At 43.3% G+C, this 20,573-nt stretch overlaps 1 protein-coding gene across 1 annotated transcript in view; it reads right to left on the bottom strand.

Moving 5' to 3' along the window:
• Positions 1-20,573, bottom strand: part of gab2 (GRB2-associated binding protein 2) — a 98,637-nt gene that overhangs the window by 11,208 nt on the left and 66,856 nt on the right. The window contains exons 3-6 of the mRNA XM_080771421.1: positions 8,264-8,501; positions 4,357-4,540; positions 3,158-3,303; positions 2,468-2,772 (exon numbers count right to left, since the gene is read on the bottom strand). Of these exons, the coding sequence (XP_080627547.1) occupies positions 2,468-2,772; positions 3,158-3,303; positions 4,357-4,540; positions 8,264-8,501 (873 nt within the window). The remainder of the gene's footprint in view (positions 1-2,467; positions 2,773-3,157; positions 3,304-4,356; positions 4,541-8,263; positions 8,502-20,573) is intronic.

Genomic DNA, 20,573 nt, shown 5'->3' with positions numbered 1-20,573 from the left:
AACCGGAGCGATAGACCCGCCCCCCCGCTATTCATTTCAGTGGAAGTTGCTCAGTGGCATTTTGAAGCACCCAGAAGCACACACCAAAATGTGGATGTGCAAACGAACGCTCAATGTTAAAGTCTAGATGCACAGGGTTTCCTCGTCATAATTCCACGGGTCCGCCTGCAGTCCCCGCTCTTACCACTAGGGCCGAGTGCCTCACTGGGGGCTTGGCAGAGCCTGTTTGTGCACTCGCAGCTGCAGCCCATCAAGCCTAATTTATGCTATGTCCCGCGAAGGTGTCGCATGCGCAGATAACGGCTGAGACTAGCAGACCTTTAGACTCACAACAGTCGCATCTGTGACGCGATGTGAGCTTGTATATCAGGCTGTTCTGTGCAATACGGTTACGCAATTAAGTATAAATGTCTCCCTTTGGATGGATGGATGGATGGATGGATGGATGGATGGATGGTTTTATTTAGTCATTGAACACAAGTGTACAACGAAATGTCCTTGATGGTATCAATGCAATACAAAAAATGTATAATGCAAAATGCAAATGTATTAGTAGCAGCATACAGTAGGTAGCTGGTACCAATAATAAAAGATCACACCTGTGTGAAGTGAGGGGCCCTATTATATTAAAGTCTAACTCAGGTTGATTAGGTGATGTAATGGTGATGTAAAACAAACGGTGCCAAAACAAACATTAAACGCCATTGCACCAATAACAATAAAGAGATAATATGACGTAAACGACACATGACGTATTTATTGTCAATGTGTTTACTAAACAAACTTTGAACTAAAGACAAACATTAAACCTATGTATAGGAGGGGCTAGTGCCCCTCAAAAACAGTAGGAAAAGTCAGTGTATGTACAGTGAGGAGTTCATTTGTCCAGTGAGGGGATAGGAGGGGAAAACTACCACTCTGGAGTAGCCCTGGTTCAGTGCGTTAGCAACCAGGGCCATTCGGAGAGATGCTGAGCCTCGTGGTTGAAACGTGCCGCCACCATGATGCAGGACTTCCAAGTTATCCAACCAGGTTTTACATTAGCATTGAGGAGACAGCCCTCAGAGCCTAAGCGGTCCGAGGTAGTGTGGCTACTAGTGCTTCCTCGGCCATGATCTGTTGTGATTACACATTAATTAGTGTGACAGCTGACAAAGGTGACAGCTTGCTGTTGTCAGATTGGGTGTTTTTTCCCAGCTATACATATGATATTAAGGCCTGTTTACGATGTGTTTTAGCTGGGTTTTCGCCTGGAAGGCTCTATGGAAATCTGCAACATTCTTGAACTAAGTTATAGTTGAGAGAGTGTCGTTCACAAACACCAGAATTAACAGGTTCACAATAATTCTCATCAAGCGGAAATACAGTACATTCAGTTCACGTTCGTCCAACAAAATATTAATGAGTTCATTGAACGTGTTCAGGCACAACGCACAACACTGCCTGCCTATGTAGCACTGGTTCTCAACCTTTTCAGGCTGTGAGCCCCCAGAAAAATGTGCAGCTCTACAAGCTTGTAGATCTGCTATTTTCACAATTTGTGCATCTTTGTTTTTTTGGCCAATGTTTGACCAGATTTTATAGTATAGTTTGTTGATTACTTTGATGCAGTAATGTTCTTTGTCTTTCCTCTCTCTCTCTTAAAATGTCTAAAAGTCCTTGAAGTGTCAATTCACTGTCATCTGGGGACCGCCCCAAAATCATGTGGGCCCCAACCCACAAGTTGAGAGCCACTGGCCTAGAGTACGGGATGGGGGGGGGCTCTGTCCCAGTGCTGACACCAAAGAGACCCTGCATTGTGAGTGGAGCTCTATTCTTTCCCCTCCTTTTTCTATATCTCTCTTCCTCCTTCCCCCCCCCCCCCCCCCTTTCCCTCACTGCTTATCAGCCTGGAACGAGGCATTTTGGAGCGGCCCGCGTGGCTTGAATTTCATTAGCAGGACGTTGGAGGCAGGCAGAACACACTGGGCCTCTCTTTGTCTCTGTGCTCCGAGAGAGAAGAGGAAGTGCCTACTCAATGCAGTACTCATATTAAAAGGAAAAGAAATATCACGACTGTCAGTTTTGTCAAGTTCCTGAGACGTGGCCCAACGTGACAGATTGAGAGCCTGTAAGATCGGCTATTTTCAGCAACAACAAAAAAAAGAGTGAAAAGAGAAAAAAACACTAGCATAAAGCCCTGAGATACTCCTTCGGTCAACCATATTATATTATTATATTATATTAGGGGTTTAAATGGTTAAAGGAGTTCACTCCCAAAAATGTCTTATGTTCTATCAATTACACACCCCATGAAGATGTTTTGGTTTTTGTCACATTCCTGAGCAAGAATGTGACCAAAAACAAACAAAAAAAACATCTCCATGAATTCAAGGTTTCATGGGTGTGCAATTGATAGAAAATATGTCATTTTGGGGGATGAACTACTCCTTTTAAGTGTCAGAAGGTGTCTGCTGTAACACGTTACCTCTGTGCAGCCTGACGTTCTCCACGGCAGGGAGCGTGTTCCGGCGAGGAATCACCGACGTAGCGTGTGTGGTGGCGGTCACCTCTCCGTTGTGGCCGCTGCCCGCCGACTGAGGGCTCCCCCACTGGCCCTGGTCCGAGCCTCCCTGGCTGGGCTTGGGGGGCCGGGGAGGCGGTGTGGACGTGGTGGAATCGGCGGCGGCCGGGGGCAGAGCGTTGTGGTTCTTGTCGAACGTGCGGGGGATCTGGTAGAAGGAGCCGGGCGTTGTGGGGAGGTCGTAGTTATCCGTGGGCCGCTCGGTCACGCTACAGGAATCAGAAAAGAAATGTAGGCTTTGTAAACAAAAACCTGCACAAATGCAGAGCTATGACAGATCACTTAAGTATACAAAGACAATGACTGATCATATATATATATATATATATATATATATATATATATATATATATATATATATTGTTGTTCTTCTCCCAGAAGAACCACAATGAATTTAATAATTTGATAATTTAAAAATAAAGTTTCAAAAATAGCGAAAATGGCATATCTACAAGCTCACTTGTGCATTTTGGGGATCATCTATTTTCACTTATTTCTCAGCAGATTCATTCATAGGAACGAGGATTATGCAAAAACAATAATTGCGATTATCTCAAATAGTGATTACGTAATAATAACTCTGCCGATGCCTACCGCTCGGTGCCAGCGTGCTGTGCCAGGGTGTTGCAGGGCGTCTTGAAGGTGTACACCTCCTCGTTCTCCAGGTCGGCCAGGTCGCCCAAGCCTCCGCCCGCGGGTCCCTCGGAGCTGTAGCCCCGCGGCAGCACGTAGCACGCCTCCTACAATTCACAATAGGCATTTAAGCCATTAAGACCGGAGGAGTTGTGTGGAGTTTGCATGTTCTCCCCGTGTCCCCTAGGGTAGGTACCCTCACAAAGAACATGCAGTAATCCTGGTCTCTAAACTACCTCCCCCTGGCCAGCCGGGGCACCTGATGGAGGGGAATGGAGCTCGCTAGAGCTCGACCAGCCAAAGACCCAGGTAGGATGGGAAGATTACGTCAGACTTCCGTGTTGTATAACTGTATAATTGTGGTTGCAAATCTTGTCGAAAGAAAAGGTTCGACAATAAGAAGGGGTGATTTGGTTTCCCAAACACTGCGTTGGGACCAGGGGGGCAGTCAGACAGATATTTTGTGAAGCCACTAAAGAAATCGGGATTTCCTGAAAGTTCATATAATGGCCTGTTGTGGCGCTGTCATTGGGCCCAAAAAAAACCCATAGCCCCATAGAAGTCCATGTATTTGGGCCCAACTTCACCTAGACTGTATTACCTTAATAAACATGGTCATGAATACTTTCTGCTTCCAGTCACTAGTTTAAAGTCTCATTTCTAATGTCATAATATTATTTTTGGAAAATGATGGTCCCATTTATTAAAAAGATTACCATAAAGTTGCGTATGTTCTGAGAGGCGTGGCTACCGTTACAGTCTATGATCGGTATTCCCCACCCACTCGAGTCAAAATAAAAACCAACTAAGAAGAAGGGGGGAAGTCCCGCCTCGTTGTCTGGGCCAGCCAATGGCCAGCTGGGCCAAAACGGATCTAGAAAGATGGCGATTTACAATTGAAGGACTGACAGGCTTCATTTTACGTTCATGTTAGACCCGGGGAACGCTTTGTCCATATTTTTTACAGTCTATGGTTGGGACCCATTTGTGGGTCACGTACGCATTTTTATGAGTCCCTTTATGTATTTTTTTTCCGTAGTTATTATTATTTCAAAACATTTTCAAAAAACATGAGTCTCAAGCTTAAAATGTTTGGGAACCACTGGTGTAGCATTCTGTACCTCGTCGGCGTGCACAGGGAGGTGTGTAGCATTCTGTACCTCGTCGGCGTGCACAGGGAGGTGCTGCTGGTGCTTGCTGGGCTTGGGCAGGCTGTAGAAGCCGTGCAGCTGGCCGCCCATGCCGTTCAGGCAGTGGGAGAAACCGTGCGAGAGCTTCTGCACCGCCGAGTCGCTGCTCATGAACAGGTTGCTGCTCCGCGTGGCCTGGGAGAAGCTGGCACTCCTGTCACACACACACACACACACACACACACACACACACACACACTTATTGCTATATACTCCAAGTCAGTGGTTCTCAACCTTTTCAGGTTAATAATCATATTTGAACCCCCACCCAGAATAAACAATTGGAATTGTAGGAGTTGAAGCATTCAATTTAGTTTGACTTGGTTCCACAGATTGTGAAAATAGATGCCCCCCAGTCGGGGTGACATGCGACACGCCTTTTGGTTCCCTTCTCTTTTCATATGTTACTTTTTGAACCCAGCACCTCCTTGAAGTGATGTGCGTATTTTTCTATAGTTTCTGCCACGGACATACAAAATGAGTGGTCAATAATATTACCATAAATACAAAATGCATACTAGTCCAGTAGACACGATGAAGAAAAGCACACTGCTCTTAAAGCTGTGTTTTTAACTCAATTTCCTCCCGGATTAATTAAAGAATGATTACTATATGCCAGGATATCGGCCCGTTTTCCCGCGGGAGCCCGGGAAAAGGTCGGTAAAATGAGCCAAATCCCAGAAAAATATGAAACCCTACTTCACACAGGTGTGATTTTTCTAGTTAGTTTAATCACTTCCAATATTTCTTGTTTATTCTGTATCCTGTATGCTGCCTCATGAGTTGTGACTGGATGAAATCAGTATCCTGACCTGAAGATGTATTTTCAGCGTATGAAAATAGCTGGAGAGACAGGGAGACTCAGACACCTGTTACTGACAGGATATAGAGCTATTTAACACTAATTAAGCAAGGAAATCACTTACAGTGCCTTTTCCATAGCTGACCACTAGGGGTCATTGCCGCACTTCCAGTTGGGGCTAGATGATTTACTTATGCTGTTGGGGATAATCCCACAGCACTAGAGCACCTTCATATAAAAGCATATCCAGGTTATTGCTGTCCTTGTGATTAAAGCACGTTAGCACACTCACAGAGTGAAATAGAGAGAGAGGGGGGGGGGGGGGGGGGAGAAAGATGGCATGCATATTGACAGGGCAAATGCACTATTACGTTCCCACAGTCTCCCGAGCCATGGGTTAGGCACCCTTGGGACATGGCTCATTTATTCTAGCTGCTTTGTAGGACTTGACCTTCAGTGCCAAGTGCAGCGACTGGACATTTCTGGCCAGCAAGGTTTGAGCAAAGTCCTCTCTCTCTCTCTCTCTCTCTCTCTCTCTCTCTCTCTCTCTCTCTCTCTCTCTCCCCCTCCCTCCCTCTCCCTCCCGGGCCTACTACAGGACAAAGATGGGATGTGTCTTTGAAGACAGGGCTACAAATCATCATTACTCGGGGGGGTAAATACTTTTTTTTAAATGTACTCATGAGTCATGAGTTGACCCATACAAATGTGTCCGCGGCCCACGAATGGGTCCGGCCGACTGTTAGGGAAACAGTGCTGTAAATAACATGATATGATTTCTCTCCCAGTAACTCTGTCTCTTCCGTGCTGGACGGCCAGCAGCGGCTCTGTTAGAGACGGTCTGGATGGAATAGAAGCATTAATCAATAACTCAGCTCATCTTTCTGCTTGCCGTCACCATGGTTTCACAGGGACCCCTTTACAATCATTAACCCACAAACTGTACCGTTGGAATGGCATTCCCCTCTCACCCCTCACCCACCTGACACTCCCCGGTTCATTGTCAGATCAGCTCTGTTATGTACAGGAGTCATTCTCAAACGTTGTCACCTGAAGGACACCCACATACATTGATAATGTACAGTATTTTGGCCACAGACCATCCATTTGAAAAGATTTGTCAATTATTTATTTTAGCTGAATAATATATAGCGCATTTATCCAAAGCGCAACGGAAAGCCTCGTTAGTGGCCACAAGCTTGGCTGGAGTCACTCAATAGACTGCGTGTGGAACAGGGGAGGGTGCAGAGCACTGATGAAAGTCGGAAACTACACAACGGAAGACTGCTGTGAATCGGTGCAGACAATGTCTCACCTGCTGGAATGTGCCCATGGCACCACCAGACCCCCCGGTGCAGTCCAGGAGACCTGGCAGAACCTACAGCCTTGGCCTGTGCACAATACTGCCAGAATGACATCTGAGATTGCTAATTTGCTACGGACTCGAAGAATAAGAAGATCACATTCACCATGCAAGGCTCCGACAACCTGCTCAAGGACACTAACTCAGCGGCTCTTTCTAAGTTCAGGTTCTCGGTTTAACCTGTTGCTCGTTTTGCCGGGGACCTCTTGGAACCCCCCGAAAGACTCCTGGGGGTTCCCGGACCCCCACTTTGACAACCAGCGACGAACGCAGGCATAAACATCTATGCACAATGTACTGTACGCGTGCTATATGAGGTCTGATCTCCTGCCTTTATCACATTGGGGGGATGGATTCATGTGTGCATTATGTAGGTTATTAAAAATAAATGGAAACAGTAAATGACAAAACACGGCCCCCTCACGTATTAGAAGGACAATATCAGTCACCAGAAATAAGGACAGGTGTTTTCGATTAATCTATCATGTTAGAACTTAGTTACAATGGGTTTGTATAGGAAGGGGTCAGGGCAGCTAAAATGAATATAAAATATCTAAATACTGATTCGAGCGACTTAAAAACTGTCTGGGGTGTTCCCATAAGACTGAGTAGATGATACAATGACCAAAAGTTTTTTTTTTAAAGTGAAATATCCCTTTAAGTACACTAGTAATTGAGTAAATGTACTTAGTTACTTTACACCACTGCCACTGAACTATGACAGTATGCGACACCGTCGCTGCATCTAAGTATAAATCAGGCTTCACTTCCCTCGGAAACGGTGGTCCTAAACCCCCTTGAGGGGGGCTTCTACTTCCAGGAAGAGCCATGGGCCTGTACGTTGACCCACATTATGGGATGGCCAGGAAACGGACACAGGATGCCCTGGGGGTGGTCGTAAGTTAACCATCAGTGTTCGATATGCTGGGGGGATGCAGGGGGTCCCCCCCGCCCCTTGTCATTCATTTGTAGTGGTTGATGGCAGTTTTGTCCCTGTTTCTGCATCATTCTGACTCAGGAGTTGACACTATAAGGTCTCAGAGGCGCTTGCCCATCAGGCAAGTACAGGTCATGTTCTACTTGCACAAAGGTCATGCTCCCTTGCCCGCAAAGTAAATTTTACGCGCCAAATGGTAGGTAAAATGTAGCTTGTAGAAAGAAATTAAGTAACTGCAGAGTGGCAAAAGTCACTTTGAAAACTTAGAAAATCCAGAATTAGTGTAACTGCTATTTGTAAAAAGGTCACATAATGTTTTTCATGAACAGACTAGCCTATAGTATTTAATGAAGATGGAATGTGCTTGCCTGTCGGGAAACTTGAAAGCAAAGGTTTTATTTACTTAGATGCCACAGGCAGTGGAATAATACATTTAAAAAACCATAATGTCAACCATTAGTGTCAACCCCTGAGTGACTGAATGCATTTCCTTTTGGGGAATGATGACTGTCTTATATGTTTGATATATATTTTTGATAATATCACAATTTAATTAAAAGGGACTTACCCCCAATCCAACCCTTGATGCTGAGTGCCAAGCAGGGAAGCATTGGCTCCGCGGATAAATTGATATCAATCTTTCTTTCTTTACTTTTTTTTACACAAAACGTTTGAGAACCACTGTATACATAGCGAATTAATTGATTAAGAATATTGTTTTGTTCTGTTTTAAACAAAACAAACCAAACCACACCCTGGCCGTGCTCCTCCTTACCGTGAGCTCTCAGTCTTGCGGCTCATGCACTGGTGAAGTAGAAGGTAGTCCTGGGGCGCGCTGTTGGACAGCGTGGAGTGTCGCGTGGCGGGAACGTCAAAGGTGAAGAGGACGGGCTGGCTGGAGTGGATGGGCGCGGAGGGCTTGGTGCGTTCGCCGCCTGTCAGAGAGGCTCCGGACGAGGAGCCTGTGACATCTGATCCCAGGAGAGAGCGAGGCAAATGGGACGACCGGCCATCTGGAGACAGAAGGGGACACAGTCTGTTAGTCCCACGTTAACCTTCTAATGTTTCTTTTCAAAGTGCAGAAAGTGCAGTGACAAAGTGCAGAAACAGAATGTCTTGCATGAAGCTCGTGTCTAGGCTAGTGGTTCTCAAACGGCACCCCTGAATTACATTGTTATGTAGATGTACATCCTCCTGTTATTATTATTATTCTGAGGCACCCACTTTGAGCAACCCTGGTCTAGGTAATGAAATAATTATCTTAGTGTGATTCAGATTGAGAGAAAAACATTGATCGGGCCTGTTACATGCTGCAAAATTCAAGGAAACCTATAAGCCCCCGAAGCGATGTTCTAAACGTTATGGTGATCGATGGAGTCAAAGGGTGACCAGATCCATGGGAGCCTCATAAAGATTCCCATCCATAGGTGTTATGGCGTTTAGTAGCTCGTAGTGTATTGCCCTCTAGGCTTAATCAATAGACAAGAGGAGCAGGAATATCTCTCCAGGGGGAGGCCCACAAAAACATCACTGGATTTTGTATTTTTGGGGGGTTTACATTTTCATACAGAGAAAAAGGCAACGTCCACTATATGCAGTGGACAATATCGAGGCACGCCGAAGGAAGAAAACTAATAAAACGTGAATTAAACCATGATAGTGTCGGGAAAATTTCCTCTTATCTCCATATTCTAACTTTGTGTGTTAGAATATACTACTTGATTATACTACACTTGATCATACCTTTGATGATCTTGATGACAAGATCATCAAAAGTAAAATATCTACAGTACAAGCAGATCTCCAAGTTCAAAACGTGTCACTTTTTGAACTTGGAAATCTGCTAATTTGCATTTGAATCCTGAAAAGTAACAGTTTTGGACATTATGTGGTTTCCACCAGACAGAGACAATAAGTCTCTGTTTGCATTTCCGGACCGTTCACACAAAGACATAACAACATAACAATTACTACAAAGATATCATTAACAAAGATCTTTCTAACTGAAGTTGATGGCAGGGTCCACGCCACAACTATAACAAAGACAATGGTGAACGATTATAATTACAGTTATTATTGTTATTGTTATAGTGCCTGGCGTGAATGGCCCTCCAACCAATTGTTAGTGCAAATATGAAATAGTTACATATTGTATGTGTAATAATATGAATCATCATAGTCACAATTCCTTCTGTGTTTCGTGCTGGAGGCAGAGATTAAGCCCCATTTTACAGTTCGCCTATTCGAACATAGCAGGTTTACAAGCTCACAGGTTTGTAGCTGTTTTTGTTGGTTGTGAGTGAGCGATCGGTAAATAAGTACATTTTAATGCAAGTAGTGAATTTTTTCAGGGACATTTTTCTCTGTCGGGTGGAAAGCTCATATGTCCAAAACTGTTCAAAATGAGCAAAAGCAGAAGATCGGAAGCGGGCATGAAATTCTAGTAAGTACAAATTGAGTACTTCTTAGCCATTCGGTACCACCATGTGCATCTGGTAAAACCCAAGCCTGACGTCAATATTGGTAGAGGGCGCTAAGTCCACGGGTTCATTGCGAATGCAGTGAGCACTTACTATGAGACCTAGCAGATCATGTCTGTCTGTCTGTCTGTCTGTCTGTCTGTCTGTGTGTCTGTCCCGCTATCCAAATATGGAGTGTGTTGCATCAGCAATCACTCAGCTCCATATACTGTATGGGCACAAAAGGGGCCAGGTCCACTCAGCTCCATATATGGGCACAAAAGGGGCCAGGTCCACTCAGCTCCATATATGGGCACAAAAGGGGCACCATATAAGGAGTCCCCAAAGCAGCTATACGTCCAATACCCAAATATGTACGAGCTGCGTTCGCTTCCCGCGTTTGCGCGTCTTACTCATGTATGTACTTTTTATTTGCATTGTAGGGGGATTTTAGATCGCTTTATTTTAGATCGATTTTTCGACCACAATTCTTATATGACACGATTTTAAAATGACCCCATGTTATTTCTCCATAGAGAAAAATGTATGTGAACCAGGGGATGAGCGAGTGATGTCAGGACTTCGGCACTCTTAAGGATCACAAAAAAGAAAAAAAATGAAAGAAAGTGAAAAACAACTTAATCTTTCGCTGGAACTGCTGTGAACTGTCGGGTCTCACCGCATGTTGCAAAGTGTTTTTAGTTTCATGCGAGCACTCGCGCCAAAAGTAAAAAATAACATCCATATTCCCAACCTCCTCCTGTCAGAGGTGTGTGTGTGTGTGTGTGTGTCAGTCAGCTGTGTGTGTGTGTGTGTGTGTGTGTGTGTGTGTGTGTGTGTGTGTGTGCAGGTGTGCATGTGTGTGTGTGTGTGTGTGTGTGTGTGTGTGTGTGTGTGTGTGTGTGTGTGTGTGTATGCGTGCATGTATGGCTGGCTGCTGAAGTGCAGTTGCCTGAATGAGGTCACATCCCTGCCTGAGGGGGAAGGGGACTGTGTGTGTGTGTGTGTGTGTGTGTGTGCGTGCGTGCAGGCGGTGGGGTCTCCGGTGGCGAGTGGTCATCGGCAACAAGGTCAGGGACCCCCCTCCACCCCACACCACATACAGTGTACTGTAGGTGGACAAAGTACTCAACCCGTGTATTCAAAAGTACAAACTGCGAAGTTTAAAACTAATGAATATTGAAATTTTGAATAATAAAAGAAAACTCTAAAATATATATATATAGCCTACCAATCATTTTGAAACCACTACAATCTAGTTACCTTGTAGATAGCTAGTTCTATTTTAACTACATTTGCTAATAGCGACTGCCCATAACTCCGAAGTCCCGTTAGTCCGAACATGCATTGCTCCCGTGCTTGCGGTTATGTTTAGGGTTAGGGTTAGTGTTAGCAATTTCGGAACAATGAGCCTTTGGACTAATGACAGATATTCATAGTCATACAAAAGTAGTGAAAATTGTGGATCTTCAAGCTCACAGGCCTGTGAGCTTGTAGACTAGCTATTTTCACAACTTAATAATAATTTAAAAAAGGAACAAGTACAGATCATACACAAAACATTTAGTCTAGAACAGTACTCAAGTAAGTAGTCTCTGTCAAGAGGAAACCTCATATATCCAAAACAGATAGATAGATAAATAAGATAAAAATTGCTAAAGTAGCTGCTACTTTTAATGCTTTTGTGTGACGCTGTGGTATGATCAAGTATGGCGTTCATATACGGAAAAACACAAAACATTTAAACGTGGAGATATAGGTTTCTGCCCGACAGAGACAACAAAATGCAACCGTTGGGCAGAAATCTGCAGTAGCTGATGTATAAAAGCTTTTCCTGTGGCGAGGCCGAGGACGAAGCCAAGGGCCCACTAAACATGGGTAGATATATTGATCTGTTGTGCAGAGAGCTGCCTTCCCTCCCCCACTGTGTGAGAGGGAAATGTAGCGATGGAAATAACAACACAACACAACACAACCTGGGCTGGCTGGCTGGCTGGGACACAAAGGATGTAGGGAGAACAACACGCCATACATACATACCACATGTACAACACCGTTTAGAAATGTGTGTGTGTGTGTGTGTGTGTGTGTGTGTGTGTGTGTGTGTGTGTGTGTGTGTGTGTGTGTGTGTGTGTGTGTGTGTGTGTGTATTACAATGCAAGTATAGTAGACCATTTCTTCATTCCTCCTGATCCTCACTATCAAGAAATATTTGTATAGTATTGTTTTCCGGCTTTTAAAATGTTATATTTCAGCTCAAATTATACATTTAGTTTTGCGATGTTGTCTCATACAATGCCCAAACTTTGGGTGCACAACACCAGCATGCAAGTGTGTGTGTGTGTGTGTGTGTGTGTGTGTGTGTCTGCGTGCGTGCGTGCGTGCGTGCGTGCGTGCGTGCGTGCTTGCGTGCGTGCGTGCGTGCGTGCGTGCGTGCGTGCGTGCGCATGCTCTGGTTAGCCATCATGCAACAATGACAGACAGAACAGGAGTGAGATGAAACATGACCATGTTCTGGTCTGCTGATGGAACTGCTCATCACTGACACTAATGGCGGCGGTGATCTATCTATGTGATCTATCCATTAGGATTACATCAATGACAAATGACACAACAAATACTACACAAACAACAAGTAGAAAGTACTAACCACTGAAACCAAGTCCAGGGTGTGTCCATGTCAGTGGTTCTCAAAGGGCCCCCCCATAACTCTGAGAGTGTATACAGATGGAACCAAATGAACCCGTACTGGCCCTGGGTCCATTTAGTTCCATTTGTACACTCTCTGAGTTACAGTCCTGGAAGGGTCCATTTTGGAACTCTCTCAAGGACCCCAGAGGGTGGCGGGAGTCTGGACCCCACTTTGAGAACCACTGATCTTATATACTGTATGTACAGTGTGAATGTCAATCTGTCCACCAGAGGGTGCTGCAAACACCAAAACGTTTATTCCTCAAAATATAATAGTATTGTGGCCTAGTCGCTTTGATGGAGTAAAACATTGCACATTACTGAGCAAAATTGTCAGGAGTAACACATAATGCTAGTGTTTACTTTTTGAATAACAACCCCCACAGCAGCAAGGGACTAGCCTGGAAACCAGACCAATCTGCCACAGCAAAAAGAGTGAGGGGCTCTCTTATCATAGTACATCATCATGACGTAAAATAGACACTATGCCTATTTGCTAAGACACAATGACATAAATTCTCCATTCATTGTCAATGGGAATGTAATGTTTGTGTTAAGACAAAAATAGACACTAAGCCGATTTGCTCAGATACTATGACGTAAAATTCTCCATTCATTGTCAAAGGGAATTGACTTGAATAGTTTGTGTAGGACGGAAATCTACACTAATAGCTGAATATAGGAGGGGCTAGCACCCCTCAAAAAAATCACACTTGTGGGAAGTGAGGGCCGCTCTTATCACCATACATCAGCCAATCAAATAATCATATTCCATGCTACAAACACAAACGCGTGCTCAAACACACATACACACAAAGCTGTGCATAGGTTCCTCAGTTTGAATTAAATTTCGCTCACCCCGTGAACAATCAGATTCCACTCAAAGTGATCGTTTCAATCTGTTTGTAACCACACCTTGTAAATGATTCTTCCACACCGAAGTTCCAGACTAATATCGAGGCAGCGATATTATTCTGGCCATGCCAGGTTAGCAAAGGACAGAAGTGAAGTCTCTCTCTCTCTACATCTAAGCTCAGCCACTGCGTTTCAATTCATCTCAGTCGACAGATGAATAGTCTGCTTTTCACCACAGCATTCCTCTGCCTTTTAACGTGGAGACAAATGTCTCATTATTAACAACAATGGGTTAAAAGGAGGGCCTCCCGGTTTTCGGGGGTTTGGCAAACGGATGACACATGGCTATTCTGGGTCAAAGAGCGACTGAGTTCATGCACAATTTTCCAATTATGATCTATAATACATCACCTACTGTCTCATCTGTTATGTGGCCATAATCTAATAGAGGCCGGCTGCCCATCTCAGCGGGCCAAAATTAGAAGCGCTCTAGTCTGGATCCCTTAAAGGACAAGGGAGGTCTTTGTAGACGGAAGCATTTCCTCCTCTGGCCGCGGCCAAAGTTAGACAAGGACAAATGATAATATAATCTACAACGAAACGTTAAAAATAGCAAAACAACTAGTGTGATCTGCTGAAATGCCTTCTGATGGAAACATGTGAGGCGGCAGGGACGCGGGGTCTCTCACAAAACTCACTCGTTTGAGTTTGATCGGTGTCTACTACTATAGCAAGGCTGGGCAATTAACCAGAAAGATGTCCAAAACTATATTTAGAACCGACAACAGACTGAATCTTGCTCATGTAGGTTAGTCGAATAATTAAAAAAATCGTACACATCAAAGTCAATCCGTGTGAAAAAATTCAAATACATTTTTTTAAATAATTGACTAAATCGATTAGTGTGATTAACCACTTAACCATCTGTTCTACTTCGTTGTACAATAGTGGCGTACAAAAATGTGGTAGTGAAAATAGCTGCTCTGTAAGGTGTTTGTAGATCACTTATTTTTTAATAATCGTGATTATAAATAGACTGCAATAGCAATATCCTTAAGATGTGTATCATACACTACACTATATACATCCCCCCCCCCCCCGCCCATGACTACGGAGAGAGGAGAAGAAGAAAATGCAATTTCCTTAATGGTTTTTCATAAGAGATTGCACTTAAAAAGATGACTCTCTGACCCCTGCTCAGAGACTGTTCAATTGGGCGTCTTGCAAATCAACTTCAGCTCCGTCTCCATTGACTGCTTGGCTGGGAGTAGGCAGATGTTTGTTGTTCAGAGTGGTGGTCTTTGAAAGGCAACCCCCCCATCCCTGAAGACCATAACTAAGGAGGAGGAGGACATCTGCATTTAAAGATTGCTTGTGTGTGTGTGTGTACTGGGGGGGGGGGGCTCTGAGCCTGATTGACATGACTGGCAAGTAGAGATGCTTTTTGTCACAGTTACTGCAAAGCTTGGCTGTGGAGCAGAAACCTCTCGTCTCCATATTTTAATACCACAGTGTCACACGAAAGCATTAAAAGTAGCAGATCCGCAAGCTCGAAGCGTGGCGCCGGATCTTCTGCTTTTGCCGGTTTTGAATCCGATTCCTGAAAAGTAACAATTTTGGACATAATGAGGTTACCCCAGTTTTCCACCCCACATTATTATGGCTGAAAGCTGAGCTGACCCCTGCTTCACCACTTAAACCGGAAAATGTCGAAAATCATCAAAATAACCACTTAAACCACATGAAACTCAGTGTTACTACCGGTATTCAAATATTCGGTTAAAATAGCAGATTTACAAGCTCACAACGTGTCTCAAAACGACGTATTGCTAGCTTGTAGATTGTCTCTTTTCAGCAAAGGTATTTTTTGGGGCTCTATCGTATCCCATGCCTTACCCCCAAGCATTAAACACTTTCCGTGAATTACGCATTTAGGAGCTTCCACTATGCGTAAACGTTATCTTGTGGCCACACAACCCACTATACATTTAACCGACTCCTATATATTTGTGGGTGGAGGTGTGTCTGTAGGCGTGTTGATGCTATTTTATGCAAACTCACTGCAGCTCAGAGGTCTCGTTCTGTCTTAATTCTCCACAAATCTCTGTGATTGTAATTTTCCTATAATCAGTGTCAATTCCTTATGCTCATTGGGCTGTATTTTGCGTGTCTTAAGTACCAGGTCTTATTCCATAACTTGAGTAAACTAAAGACCTGGAGGCGTGATCAATGCCATTTGGCTATTCTGAGTGGCCAAAGAGCATTGATCACGCCTCCAGGTCTTTAGTTAACTCAAGTTAGGGAATAAGACCTGGTACATAAGACGCGCAAAATAGAGCCCATAGGGCTGGATTTTGAAGGTGCGTTTTACCATGTGGTAATACATAAATTGGCCTCGCTCTGCGCACAATCGTATTATGAAAGCCTTATCGTCCCGTGTTGAACGCACACGCATATGGAATACGACGTTGCTGAATATTTTAGCATTGTGGGAGTGTCCATATGTTAATTATTTTCGCTTTGCGCAATTTGCTATTAAGCCCCTTGACCTGCGCATAACGATTAGACGTGGGTCTAGGCACCTCATAAACGCTAAAAGAAAATATAAAGCACTGTTTGATTTTACACTTGAGCGGCTCTGGGACGCTGCTGGAGTGTTGCCAAGTCTGTTTATTATAAGCGGCTTCTTTTTCTGTAAAGTTGCTTGTAAATATTGGTAGTTGTGGTTGCTTTTCTTGTTTCTAAAGGTTTCTCCTAATGTTGTTTAAACCAGTGATCCTCACACAGCACATTCCCATGTCAAGGATCCCCAGATTAATGCATTTGCCCAACTAAGGACGGCTAATACAAAAATGTAATTAAAATTTTACTTTTGAAAATAGCAGATCTACCAGCTCACAATGAATCACATTCATTCATTAAAACTATGAACTCTGACTGCAGGCGGATATATAATGATCATTATAACAATGTGCAAGAAAATATTTAAAAAGATGGAATATTTGTGGACAATCAAAATATGTTTTTTATTTTAATGTGGTGTCATTAAAATTAATCTGGATATAGCAGACTCACTATCTAGAAAATAAAAACATGGCACTTCATTTAAAATAGGTTACAGACCCCTGTTATATGCGCTTATTTTGGGATTATTTTTATAGACCTATTTACTTGTTTCTCTGAGACATGGCAACAGCGTCTTTTTATTGCGTCTTTTTATTAAAATGTTGAGATTAGAAACGGCCATAATTCTTTCATTTCTCAACCTTAAAAAAAAACAAAAACATATCCATAATCCTTGGGAAGTTTGCTTTCATACGCTGTATCACACTCGAGTCAAGTCTTCTTCAATAAAATGCTACGAGCGAAGACCATACCATCACGGGACCATACCGCATCACGGGCATACGCACCAGGCATTCAACTCATTACTCATTTCAAATATAATATAATTATAATTTAAATTAAAATATAATTTTACTGGTGTTTCTCAATAGAAACAACTTATTTTGAGGCATAAAGGTGACAGCATGCAGTGCAATAGGAATAATTAAACCCAAATGTGACAAAGTCATATGTCATGTCTTCTATGGTGCCAGCCTGAAGAAATGTAATAATAACGATCCCCAAAGTGCGCATCAGCTGACTGGTAAAGAAAATAGTACGGACATGTTGATTGGGTAACTCTCAAACACGCCTTAAACACTCCCATGACTAATTCAAGGCCGTTTTGCGCACTCCACGGGGTGTCGAAAGCGCTTCTTAACATGCTTAAAATTGCAATATGACATACCTCACGCCCCCAGCTCATATTACTGTAATAGGTAAAACGCACCTTCAAAATCTAGCCCATAGTGTTTAAGTGTCTAGTCAAAGAAGTTATTAGATTTGTGCCAATGCGCCTTGTGTGCGATTCCCTCGTTCAGTTTGGAGCAGCACAAATGAGGCTGTGTTGGTCGCGGAGTGGATGGCAGATAGTAGATACTGGACACACAAAACATATAATGGATTATGGATAATTGATCTCTTAAAGGAAATGGCATAACACCCAAACCACACCTACTGTATACATAATGTAATGGTTAGTGGAGGTGTTTTAAGGATTTAGGCGGTGACATAAGATAGCCCAGTTAACGGGGGAACACCTCTTACACAATACTAAATCCCCAAATTAAGGAAAAAGTGCCCCTGTCGCAAGATAGGGCCCTTGGTATTGACTCAATACCAAGGACCCTATTATGAGAAACCAAAAGACAAGAAACAATATACGAATTCAATGACCGGAAAAAGGCATAGGCTGAAGCACAATGCTTATTCTTTGCCTATCCTTTACAATTAACATTAAATTAGTTAAAAACAATACATTTTAATATTTGATATATAAAACATATTTTAAATTAAAAACTTGCTGTAAGATAAAAGAGAAAAAAAATAAAGAAATTGTACTCCCCTGAGAAGTGTATAATATAACTGCAGATAATAGACAGGTAATAAATAATGTATGTTAAGAGCCCACCGCACTAGAATCAGATATACACGACTAACAATCTCAAATGAGTCCACACCACAACTACTGTATGGCAAAGACAATGGAGACCGATTAGTTACAGTTTCAGTGCATTGGTGTGAATGGCCCCTTAGATGTGGGCGTGTCCAGAGAGCCAATGTGCAAGCATAGACACTTGTCCAGAGAGCCAATGTGCAAGCATAGACACTTAGACAGGCAGTAGTCAACGGCATTATGAACGCACATTTAAACAATTACATCTAACACACCCCTTATTGATTTTATTAGCTGCAGCTGTGCTGCTTACATCATGGTGCACTATAACATCAGCCTTATTAAGCAGCCTGTCATTATTTACCCTTCTGCAGTTTTTAAAGGCATATCACAAAACAAAAAATATATACAGTATATTTTTACAAATCATTCCCTCTATATACAGTAGCCTCTGCCCCAGCCTTATTCATCTGCGAAGACAAAACCTGGTCACAACCTAAGGCAGAGAGTGTATCGGCAGAAGCGGCGGCCGTCAGCAGAAGATACACTCTAGCGTAGGTCTTGCCCAGTGTGCCCTCCATAGCAGAAGTTTAGGTGTTTAGGTGTTTTCACTGTTTGTTTTGGTAGACCGGGATGTTTGGTAGACCGGGGTTGTTTTTGGGCTACCAAAACAAACAGTGAAAAACGTCAAAATACAGCAAGAGGGCAACGTGTTTCTGCAGGCACACTACTGACTGCTGGTAAAGAAGGAAATGATGGGCAAATAAAATATAAATAGTTTTGTTAAGTAAACACAGGGCAAAGTTATATATAGCCTACTGTGCCTTCAACCTACCGGAAAATAAACTACGAAAGCAGGGGAGGTTTCATGCTCTAATGACTGATTTGAAGATTTTTTGTGTGCCTATAATGAAAAATGTCATGCCAAAAATAGAGCCACCATGCAGGGTGAAGTTGTTTATCGTCTCTGCTGGGTGGAAACTTCATATTTCCAAAACGGTGGACTCTTTTCAGGAGTCAATTTCAAAAACAGCAAAAGTAGCAGATCCACGAAGCTTGAAGTGCGTCGCTTGGTGCTGCGTTTCGAGCTTTGCGCATCTGCTACTTTTGATGCTTCTGCGTGACACTGTAGCATGTGTTGCATGATCGGGTAGGTTCTTTAGAATAAGAGGTAAGTTAGAATATGGAGACAGGAGGTTTCTAACCGAAGGCGATGTTACATACTGTATGGATATACGGTGCAGAGGTCGAGGACAGCGAGGACGGAGGAGGCAGGCACGTGCGCAGTCGCGCACGGTGCAGGAAGAAGTAAAATGGCGTCCTCCTTTTTTTGCCATGCTCTTTTCCCCTGCAGTTGGGGTGTAATTAACAAAGTGACTGACTGTCTGGCCCTTTGGTTTGAACACAGCGGCACAGAGCAGGGCAGGGACACACAGGCACAGCTCTCCCTGATCACATTACTCCCCTAGGCCTGCCTGCAATGGGGAATCAGTGGTGGAAAGTAACTAAGTACATTTACTTAAGGTTCATGGTTCAAGGTTGTACTTTAATTGACAATATATAAAGTCACACCACCAACTTTGATGAGACAGTATTGGAGTTAGGTGGTTTCTTCCCGACAGCAGAGAGATGATAACTTGTGAAACAGGTCATTCTGTATAATGAGTACTTTTACTTGTGGTACTTTTGATGCCAATACTTTTACCAGATTTTTACTGTGGTAAAAACAATTGAGTATTTTTTCCACCACTGTAACTAAGTAAGTTCACTCATGTAAAAATACTTCTACTGCTCCTAGTATTGATGAATACACAGGACCCTCACCACAAAATCATCATATTGAGTGAATAGCGATTGTACAATGGAGTTGCAGCAAGCCAGCCTGCTTTACAATCATTCATGAGTGCGTAATTTGGTAACGGCCAACGAGTCCCGTCAGCATTGGGCGTGTTGCCACAGTGGCTCCTCTGGGCTGGCTGGCCACACTCAATCTGTTCCCTATTCTCCATATGCAGACCGTGGCCATCTTACCATATAAGTTAATGGCAAGGTGCTACCTAGGTGCAACTTCCCATTGGCAGCCCATTCATCCAAACAGAAAAGTCCTATCTGATGTATTACACAACGTCAAACTCACCAACATTGCAGCTGTGCGAAAAGCTTGAATTATTCTCTTTCTATTCTCAAAGTGTTTGTTTCATAAAAATCCACTGTAGACATGGTATGAGTTACCTTCTGTCCTTGCAGGTGATTCAGGTGTTGCAGTTTGGAAGTGCTCGTTAGATATCACTCGACAGCCCTGCGTAGCAGCACCTGTTTTGAATTTGCACATAATGCATGGGGCAGCAGGACATTGCTTTACTGAAAACGAGTGCTTCCAAACTCTGATGGCAAGATGGCCGCGGTCTGCAAATGGTCAATACAAACAGCCCATTACGACAGGGAAAGCATCTGTGTCATTTTAGATTTGAGCAAAAAACTAACATAAAACATATATATATATATATATATTATACTTTTGCTATTCAAAAATAGCAGATCTACAAGAGCTTGTAGATCTACTTTTTATGCCTTTATTG

The sequence above is a fragment of the Protomyctophum bolini genome (genome assembly GCF_963924005.1).
Source record: "Protomyctophum bolini genome assembly, chromosome: 9".
NCBI classification, from domain to species: domain Eukaryota; kingdom Metazoa; phylum Chordata; class Actinopteri; order Myctophiformes; family Myctophidae; genus Protomyctophum; species Protomyctophum bolini.
The sequence above is the reverse complement of the archived record's forward strand: the minus strand, read 5'-3'. Positions and strand labels throughout refer to the sequence as shown.